The sequence below is a fragment of the Rhinopithecus bieti genome, unplaced genomic scaffold, assembly GCF_001698545.2.
Source record: "Rhinopithecus bieti isolate Rb0 unplaced genomic scaffold, ASM169854v2 scaffold_12070, whole genome shotgun sequence".
Classification (NCBI taxonomy): Eukaryota; Metazoa; Chordata; class Mammalia; order Primates; family Cercopithecidae; genus Rhinopithecus; species Rhinopithecus bieti.
Genome location: NW_016807449.1, coordinates 1,451,862 through 1,460,951, shown reverse-complemented (window position 1 = coordinate 1,460,951; position 9,090 = coordinate 1,451,862). Strand labels below are relative to the sequence as shown.

The 9,090-nt window shown below is 55.8% G+C and overlaps 1 protein-coding gene across 1 annotated transcript in view; it reads right to left on the bottom strand.

Moving 5' to 3' along the window:
- Positions 1 to 4,056: 4,056 nt before the first annotated feature.
- Positions 4,057 to 9,090, bottom strand: part of LOC108535802 (napsin-A-like) — an 11,919-nt gene continuing 6,885 nt past the window's right edge. The window contains exons 2-9 of the mRNA XM_017882094.1: positions 8,408 to 8,549; positions 8,199 to 8,322; positions 7,892 to 8,010; positions 7,381 to 7,580; positions 5,625 to 5,747; positions 5,388 to 5,532; positions 4,564 to 4,662; positions 4,057 to 4,358 (exon numbers count right to left, since the gene is read on the bottom strand). Of these exons, the coding sequence (XP_017737583.1) occupies positions 4,131 to 4,358; positions 4,564 to 4,662; positions 5,388 to 5,532; positions 5,625 to 5,747; positions 7,381 to 7,580; positions 7,892 to 8,010; positions 8,199 to 8,322; positions 8,408 to 8,549 (1,180 nt within the window). The 3' untranslated portion in view covers positions 4,057 to 4,130. The remainder of the gene's footprint in view (positions 4,359 to 4,563; positions 4,663 to 5,387; positions 5,533 to 5,624; positions 5,748 to 7,380; positions 7,581 to 7,891; positions 8,011 to 8,198; positions 8,323 to 8,407; positions 8,550 to 9,090) is intronic.

Below are 9,090 nucleotides of genomic sequence, written 5' to 3'. Positions count from 1 at the left end.
AGAGACTTAGACTCGGTGTGAAGGCGTGGAGACTTGAGAAGCCTGGAAACCCGAGAGGACCTGGATAGGCCCAAGGGAGGGGACGGGGCTGAGCCTCCAAGGTGGGCCTGGTTAGTCGGGACTGGGCTCGGAGAATGAGTGTCTGGATGGATGAGTGGTACTGAGGAAGGTGAGTGGGGTCGACAAGTAGAAAACGTCTTGAGGCGGGGCGCGGTGGCTCAAGCCTGTAATCCCAGCACTTGGGAGGCCGAGGCGGGCCGAGGTCAGGAGATCGAGACCATCCTGGCTAACAACGTGAAACCCCGTCTCTACTAAAACACAAAAAATTAGCCGGGCGTGGTGGCGGGCGCCTGTAGTCCCAGCTACTCGGAGGCTGAGGCGGGAGAATGGCATGAACCCGGGAGGCGGAGCTTGCAGTGAGCCGAGATCGCGCCACTGCACTCCAGCCTGGGCGACACAGCGAGACTCCGTCTCAAAAAAAAAAAAAAGCAAAAATTAGTCGGGCGTAGCGGTGGGTGCCTGTAGTCCCAGCTACTCGGGAGGTTGAGGCAGGAGAATCGCTTGAACCTGGGAAGCAGAGGTTGCAGTGAGTCGAGATCGCACCACTGCACTCCAGCCTGGGCGACAGAGCGAGACTCTGTGTCAAAAAAAAAAAATTAAAAAAAAGTCTTGAATGGGCGGTAGGAAGTAGCGACTAGGGAGGAGTGGGGCTGTGAGGGGCTTGAAAGCAACCAGGGTAGGAGAGGGCAGGGCAGGGCTAAGGGAGGGTAGAGGAACAGTAGAGGTGGGTCCCAGGGGAACAATGAGACTACGAAGAGTACAAAGCTACTGGGCTGGATGGAGGGGAGGCACCTGGAACGGGGAGTCTTGGGGATCGGAAGACCTGGGAGAGGCCACTGCCTAACGGTCACAGGGTCCTCAAAGGGCGGGGCAAAAATTTCTAACGAAGGCTACACCGCGACGGACTGCAGATTGGAGGGCCAACGGTAGATGAGGACTGGTGAGGAGGGGACACGCAAGGAGGCAGAGAGGACGGGAGAGGGGACAGGCCAAAGCTCCAGGAAGCACCGTCAAGACTGAAGCAATAGGCAGGACCAATAAAAAACGGGGTGGGCTAGGAGTCTGAGAGGTCAGGTCCTGGGGAAGAATGCTGAGGGGCGGGGCCAGGAAAAGGGGACCGCCTCGGAGCGGGCCGTCCCCGCCCCCTGGGCGGTCCTAGGCTCCGGGAGGCAGAGCGCCGGCTCAGGGGGCTGGGGCGGGGCCAGCGGCTGCGGCTGGGGCTGCGGAGGGAGGAGGCGGCGCCTGCGGAAGCGAAGGGGTCGGGTCAGGGGGCTGCGGGCGCCCTCGGGCCGCACAGTTTCCGGCCCACCGCCTCCTGCTGCAGGTGCGGCGGCTGGTTCGTATCGCCTCCCTACCCCATCCCACCCCTCGCTCCCGTTTCTGGGTTTCTCGGCGTTTCTTTTTCTCCCTTCTTGAGTATTTGTGCCGCCGTCTCTGTTACCACCCGTCTGAGTCTCCGGCCCCTCGTTTGTAAATCTGCCCTCCTGGGTCTCTGATTCCGTCCCCCTCCTTCTGTGTCTTTACTCCTCATCTCTCTAGGCCTCAGTCTCTCCTCCTCGGTGTCTCAGTCCCCGCCCCCCACCCCAGCTCCCCGGAGTCTCTTTCTCTTAGTCTCTGTACCGTTTTATCAGGAGTGTGCCTCTCTGCCTGGGTCTCTGTATCCCACTCCCTGGGTCTTGTGTCCTTGTCCTCTACTCCCTCTCCCCAACCCGCTCTGTCCTGCCTCCTCTCTGGGTCTCTGCCTTTTCATCTGAATCTGTCTCCTCCTTTCTCTCTGACAACCTCTTTCCCCTCCCCATTCTCCCCATCTCTGGTGTATTTCCCCCTCTTCCGTCTCTTTCCCTCCTCTATCTCTGCTCTTTCTCTTGCTGGCTCTCTGTCTTCTCTCTCGCTCTAAGTTTCTGCCTCTTCACTTTCCCTCTGTCCCCTCCCTGGATCTCTCTTCCTCCTATGTTTCACCTTCTTCTGGGTCTCTCTCTTTCTAGGTCTGTCTCCACTTCCTGGGGACCCTGTCCCCCTCTCTCTGGGTCTCCGTGCCTTTCTCTCAGACCCACCATCACCCTCTCTAACCCCCGTCCTGGCTGGGACTGCGTCACTGCAGAGAGAGTTGCAGAAGTGGGGCCTGTCCTGCAGCCCAGGAAGGTCGTTGCCCTCACTCCCCAGACCCAGGGCTCTCCATTGCACCCAATCCATCATGTCCTTCAGCTTCTGATGGAATCCAAGACGGCAGAGAAAAGACATAGGTACTTCCTACCCCTTCCCCGAATTCTGGTGCACCCCCAGGCAGAAGCAGCGAATCCTGAGGTGAGGGACCGGGCTGGGACTGGATGAGGCTCCTGGGCAATTGGGGGTGGGGTGGTGGAGGCAGGATCGAGGGCTGGGTAGGCACTATGGGCTAGGTAAGGACCTCGGTCAGCCATCCTCCTCCACACTCTCCCCTCAACCCTGCTTTTCCCCTCTGCTTTTGACAGCAGCCAGGCATGGTATTAAGTGACCAAGTCAGCGTGTTTTGTTTTGTTTTGTTTTGTTTTGCAGAGGTCAGAAGTGTGGGAGAAGGTGGGGGCTGTGGGAAAAGGGGGCTGGAATAAGGAGGAATGTGCGATGCGACCCAGGATTAGACTCAGGATTAGAGGCCATAGGAGGGGAAGAGGCAGCGGGCCGAGAGTAGCAGGCTGGTCCACACTCCATCAGGCCCTGGGAAACTTGGATGCCAGCACTCCCTCAGGGCCTCCACAGACCCCACCAGGATCTATGGGAGGATTTGTGAGTCTGGAGTCTCCACCCACCCATTAAAGAGGAGGGGGCTTCTGGAAGCCTCATGAGGGCTCCAAATACTGGACACTCAGCTACGTTCACAGACCAGGGGGAAGTAGACTCGACTCTTGACTAGGGACACCAGGAGGGGAGAGGCCAACGTCTGTCTACGTCTTCAGTTCCTTTCCCTACCCCTGTTCCTCCCAGTCCGTCCGTTCCCAGGCACTCAAGGCAGACAATTCGTGAAAGCTGCAACTCCCATCTCTATCATCCTCGGCGTCCCCTGACAACCCTCCTTTCCCCATTACCCCAGGCCCTGGAATTGGGGAAGAGTCTTCCTCTCCCTGACTTCTAGGACCCCTTCCTTGTTCCTCTGCCCCCATTCCCACCCGGTTCCATTGGGAGCCTTGGTCTCCGGACACCAAAGCTGAAAATATGAGCACTCTCTGCCTACAATCCTTCGTCCCCTATAACGCTCCAAGTACCTTGGCCCCCAAAAGCTCCGAGTCGAGGGGAAATCTCTCCGCTATAATCTTTGGGTCCCTGGATCCCAAGTCCCCCGTCTCCAAAACTAGGATTCAGGCTGTCTTACCGCCCCGGACCCTGGACCTTCGCCCCTCCCCGTACTCACCCCAAGTCGAGGCGAGGCGGGGATGGGGGAATCCGGGGCTCGAGATGGGGGGAGGGGTGACCCAGCTCCGGCAGCTCTGGGCAGCAAGAGGCTGCGGAGGGGGGAGTGACATCACCGCCGGAGGAGGGGCAGCACCGCTCCCCCAACCCAGGGGCTTCAAGCTCCGCCTTTATGGCGGACCCCGGGGTCCTGGAATCCCAAGGGAGAGAGGAGAAATGAGATGAGGTCCGAGGGAACGTTATCCCCGCCCCTTAGAACAGGAACTGATAAACCCTTACCAATTACAGTCACCCCCCCCACTGCCACCTGTCGCTGCCGTCGCGACCTGTCGTCTCCCACGCATGTTGTGGCTGCGCCCGCCCCCGTCAGGGCGTGACCACGGCGTGGACTACAACGACCGTGATGCTCCACGGAGCCGGGAGCCTTTGACGAAAGGCAGCGTAGGCGAGGGGCTTCGTGGGACTCGTAGTACAAGACTCCTCACAAGGGTGCGCCCTGGAGAAAAGGAGTGATACCCTTCGCCTCCCTCTCTTCCTCAACTCCGTGGGTCCATGCACAAAGTTTTCTCTTCAAAAAGTACGTTCTGAAAAGAAGCAACCTAGGCAGGTTCGTTCAAGGGAAATACTGGATTTTTACTGGGTAGCGTTAGCTCTGCTACCCGTTGCGCATGCGCATCACCTGGGCGTCACCCGCGGTACTGCGCTCGCGCAGTCTCGCGCCTTCCCAGGTCCGCTTGGCGAGGGCGAGCGCGCGCCAGGCCCACTCGTGCGCCGCTCTTCATGTCCCCGCGGTCGAAGACGGCCACATACGCCCCCAAGAAAACGTCGCCGAGGATCCACACAGGTACTGGAGGCGAAGCGATGTCCAAGGCCCGGAAGCCGGACAAGCAGAGGCGGACGTCACCCTGAGCAAACTGCAAGGCGACAAGACGGCAACTGGGTGTCCAGGCGGCTGGAACCACCATTTCCCTGGGAGCCCGTGCTCTCTCTGCCCCCAGCCCCGGGGACAAGAAATGTTTCTGTGGCCCCTTCCAGCCCTAGTGATGTCTAACTCCCAGCTCCACCCTCCCAACTCCAGTCATATTACATCACTGTGGCATCATTGTGATGGACACCTACCTGGATGACGTAATCCTGGGCCGTGAGATTAAACCAGACCCCCCCAATGAGGAGTGAGACTGCGGGGAGCTTTGGGATTTCTGAGCACCGGATGATGTACTGGGGGAGAAGGGGAACAAGTGAAGATGGGAGATTCATGCTCTGCTCAAATCCCGACCGTGGCTCCCCAGTGCCATGGGGTAATGTTCATATTGAGCACCTGGGTATTCAGCGTCCTGTGTGGACAGCCCTGTTGCCTAGGCTTCTCTCATCTAGCCCCAAACAAAACTGCATTATCATCTCCCCCCACCCCCACTCCCACCCCTACTTCACTATCCACTGAGCCACTTAACATAGACACTTGGGAAGTATCTTTGCATCCTCACACCACTCTCCATCCGGCATGTCACTTAAGAATCCCAGTCCCAGGCCGGGCGCGGTGGCTCAAGCCTGTAATCCCCGCACTTTGGCCGAGACGGGCGGATCAAGAGGTCAGGAGATCGAGACCATCCTGGCTAACATGGTGAAACCCCATCTCTACTAAAAAATACAAAAAAATAGCCGGGCGAGGTGGCGGGCGCCTGTAGTCCCAGCTACTCGGGAGGCTGAGGCAGGAGAATGGCGTAAACCTGGGAGGCGGAGCTTGCAGTGAGCTGAGATCCGGCCACTGCACTCCAGCCTGGGCGACAGAGCGAGACTCTGTCTCAAAAAAAAAAAAAAGAATCCCAGTCCCCTCTGTCCTGGATATGCTCTAGCTACCTGCTTCCCATCCTCAGGCCCCAGTGTTCGCCATCGAATTGCCATCATCTTCCCCAGGACACACCCACCAGAGACTGGGACCTTACCTCCCCAGCCAGCAAGGGGATTCCCCCAATGGCTTCATGCAGGGCCCGGATCTCCTCAGTAGGTCCTATGATGACGGGTGTGCCCGTATCCAGGATGGCAGCACAGCCCCTGGCACAGAGAGTCAGCCCTGAGCCCACCGTCACACTGAGGGGGAAGGAGGCAGTCATTAGAGGCAGGGACCTAGGAGTGCAGTCCCCCAGCCTCCAGCTCCAGACTCAGGAGACCAAGTCCCTCACCGCTCCATGTGGATCTGCCAGTAGGCGCGGACTGTGACTGGCACGAAGGTGAGGGGTGGGATGTAGTGTGCCGGGTCTGAGCCCCCCAGGACCAGCTCTCCTCCATCAGCCACTTCAGAGTCCCTGCAGGAGCAGAGTGTAGAGGTCAGTGTCACCGGCCCTCCCCCGCCAGCCCTAGGAATGGCCAGGGATGAGACTTCCTGCCACTTGGGTCATTTTTAGGGTTATAACTGGGGCAGTGGAATGCAGACAGGGCCTAGATGTTGGGACTGGAAACAAGAAATGAAGGGAAATGGCGCTTTTCTTGATGGAAGTTAGGACTTTAGGATGATGGGTACTTCCTGAAGTGGAGGGGAGACCTTTTCGTTTGGCCGTAGAAGGTCAAAATTCCTTTTGGGGAAAATTCCTGAGCTGAATATCATAGTAACCAAGCAGACCAGTGGAGTCTCAGAATTGGCTCGAAGGTGTGACTTGTGCAGGAGTGGGGTGGCTTCCTGGGAAGGTGCAGAGACTTTCTGAATTGCCTGTTGTGGTATCTAGAAAGGTGTTAGACTTCCTGAGCTGGCTGAGAGTGATGGGAATGGGGCTGGAAACTTCCTGGAAGAGGTAGGTGAGTGGGATCTACCAAGAGATCCAGGGTGGAACTTCTTGAGTGGGCTGGATGTCAGGGTAACTGAGTGGACACTGGACTGTGTGTGATGGGCCCTGGGAGGGAAAATGAAGGCTTCTCAGATGGTGAGTGGGACTTCTGAGCATAAGATTGACCTTCCTACCAGGTGGGTGGGGCTTCATGAATTCAATCAGGCATTTCCTGACTTCTGGTCTGTGTTATCAAATGGGATTTGAGCTTTATGGTGAAGAGAAGTTTCCTAAATATTTGGTTGGGTGGAGCATAGAATTTCCTAGTTTGATTTTGAAACTGAACACATGTTGAACTGATGGTGAGTTTCTTTAGTATCTTAAGTTGTCACTTAAGCTCTGGGACTTAAGAATAGCATTGCGGTGTTTCTTCTGTTAGGTAGGTGACTACTTCCTGAATGAAGGTTGGGATTTTTTTTTTTTCTTTTTTTTTGTTTTGTTTTGAGATGGAGTCTCGCTCTGTCGCCCAGGCTGGAGTGCAGTGGCCGGATCTCAGCTCACTGCAAGCTCCGCCTCCCGGGTTTACGCCATTCTCCTGCCTCAGCCTCCCAAGTAGCTGGGACTACAGGCGCCCGCCAACTCGCCCGGCTAGTTTTTTGTATTTTTTAGTAGAGACGGGTTTTCGCCGTGTTAGCTAGGTTGGTCTCGATCTCCTGACCTCGCGATCCACCCGTCTCGGCCTCCCAAAGTGCTGGGATTACAGGCTTGAGCCACTGCGCCCGGCCTTTTTTTTTCTTTTTAGACAGAATCTCTCTCTGTCACCCAGACTGGAGAGCAGTGGTGCGATCTCGGCTTGCTGCAACCTCCACCTCCCCGATACAAGCAATTCTCCTGCCTCAGCCTCTCAAGTAGCTGGGATTACAGGCATGTGCCACCACACCCAGCTAATTTTTATATTTTTAGTAGAGATGGGGTTTCGCTATGTTGGCCAATCTGGTCTGGAACTCCTGACTTCAGGTGATCAATCTGCCTTGGCCTCCCTAAGTGCTGGGATTACGGGCATGAGCCACCATGCCTGAACTGGGACTTTTTTTTATGGAGTAAGAGACTTCCTGAAGGAGAGCCTCACTTCCTTCTGGGGAATAGGAGTCATAGATAGGTGCACCCTCCCTAGTACCTGTTGAGGTAAAAGGAGAAGACAGGCTTATCCAGTAGCCCCTGCTCCACCAGTACATCCAGCGGGGGCTGAACTCCTTCTACAGACAGAATGGGAAAACCGAGGCCCAATATCCCATCGGGGCGGGAAACAGTGAAGACCAGGCTGGATTCCCACAGAGCTTCCCCGAAAATCACTGATGCACCCTTGATTCCACCAATCTAGGGGTAGATTGAGATGTGACCAGTTACTTTTGGGAGAACAATAACCACCTGTCCTGAGGGCTCCCAAACCAAAGCATTAATCCCAGGTCTGGGGACATCTGGACCCAATTCCCTGACTGCTTAGCAAACTTTGCCTCTGGACTTGACAGAATTCCTATCCCTTCACCCAGGAGCCCCTCCGCCTCCTTGAGAAGCCCCATCCATTGGCTCGGGAAGCCCCTCCACCTCAAGCACCCCCCTAAGCCAGATGATCTTAGACAACAGGGTTCTCCCAGGCTCGAGGCTTCCTGGAGTCAAAGCCCACTCACAGTCAGCTTGTCCTCACTCAGGATTCCATCTACCCGCCCAGTTCCGTATTGAATGGCAAACTTGGTCCCATTGGGCTGGAAGGAGCTGGAGGCATTGGGATTGAAGCGGCGGTGGAACCCTAGGTCAGAAGTCAGAGAGGGTCACTTTGGGAGGGGAGCTTTCCGAATGCCTTCTGCCCCTTTAACCTTCTGACCTTTGAGGGTGTCAGAAAAGAAGAGTTCCTTAAAAACCTGTGGGAAGCTGAGGTCCAGCCCCGCCTTCTCCCTTCACCCCCATTCAAACGTGTTCTCCCGCATAGAAGCTCACAGCAGGGCACACTGAAGAAGTGGCATCTCCTGGATGGGACCCAGAGATTGGAGGAGCCAGTGTCAAAGACGACAGTGAAGTTTTGTGGAGGCGTTCCCAGCCCAATTTCCCCAAAATACTGGGCCTGATGAGGCAAAAGAGGAGACAGAGTCAGTGAAGAGTTTGGCTTGAGGGCACAGGGGTGGGGGCTGTGTAGGGCTGTGACTCACATCCAGGAATTTGGAGAGAGGTACCAAGGCAGGCTTGTCCCCAGGGGATGGGGCCCCCAACCTGGGGAGCGTTGCTGGTTTTCCCCATCTCCTCAGTAGGTTCAAGGTCCTGAGTCCAGGGTGGACTCTACGAAGGGGGATCCTGTAGAGTAAGAAGATGATGAGAATTAGGAAGCTGCCCTTCCTGGAGACCCTCTAAAATAGACTTGCCCAAATGGAATACGATGACAGATTCAACATCTCCAGGGGCTACAATAGGAGTCATTACCAGAAACCCTAGCACAGATACCATGATGACAAATATCCCCAGAGACTTTACAGGGACAAACCATCCCAAACAGACCTTCCCAACGGTATCCAAGTCCTTAACATAAGCCATTCCCAGGAATTGATATTCTCAAAGGTTTCCCAAGACCCTAACATGAAATCTAACCTTTGCAAAAGCCCTCAGATGGTGGCCCTTGCATGCTTCAGTTCGTGATGTTGGAGACTATTTTCCTCACCCTTGGGGGAAAAAATGTAAGCATCAGATCTTAATTTGCTTCCCAGGTTCCAGTGATTCTCCTCTCCTGCCTCAGCCTCCCAAGTAGCTGGGACTACAGGCGCATACTACCACGCCCAGCTAATTTTTGTATTTTTAGTTGAGATGGGTTTTCTTTTTTTTTTTTTTTTTTTTTTTTTTT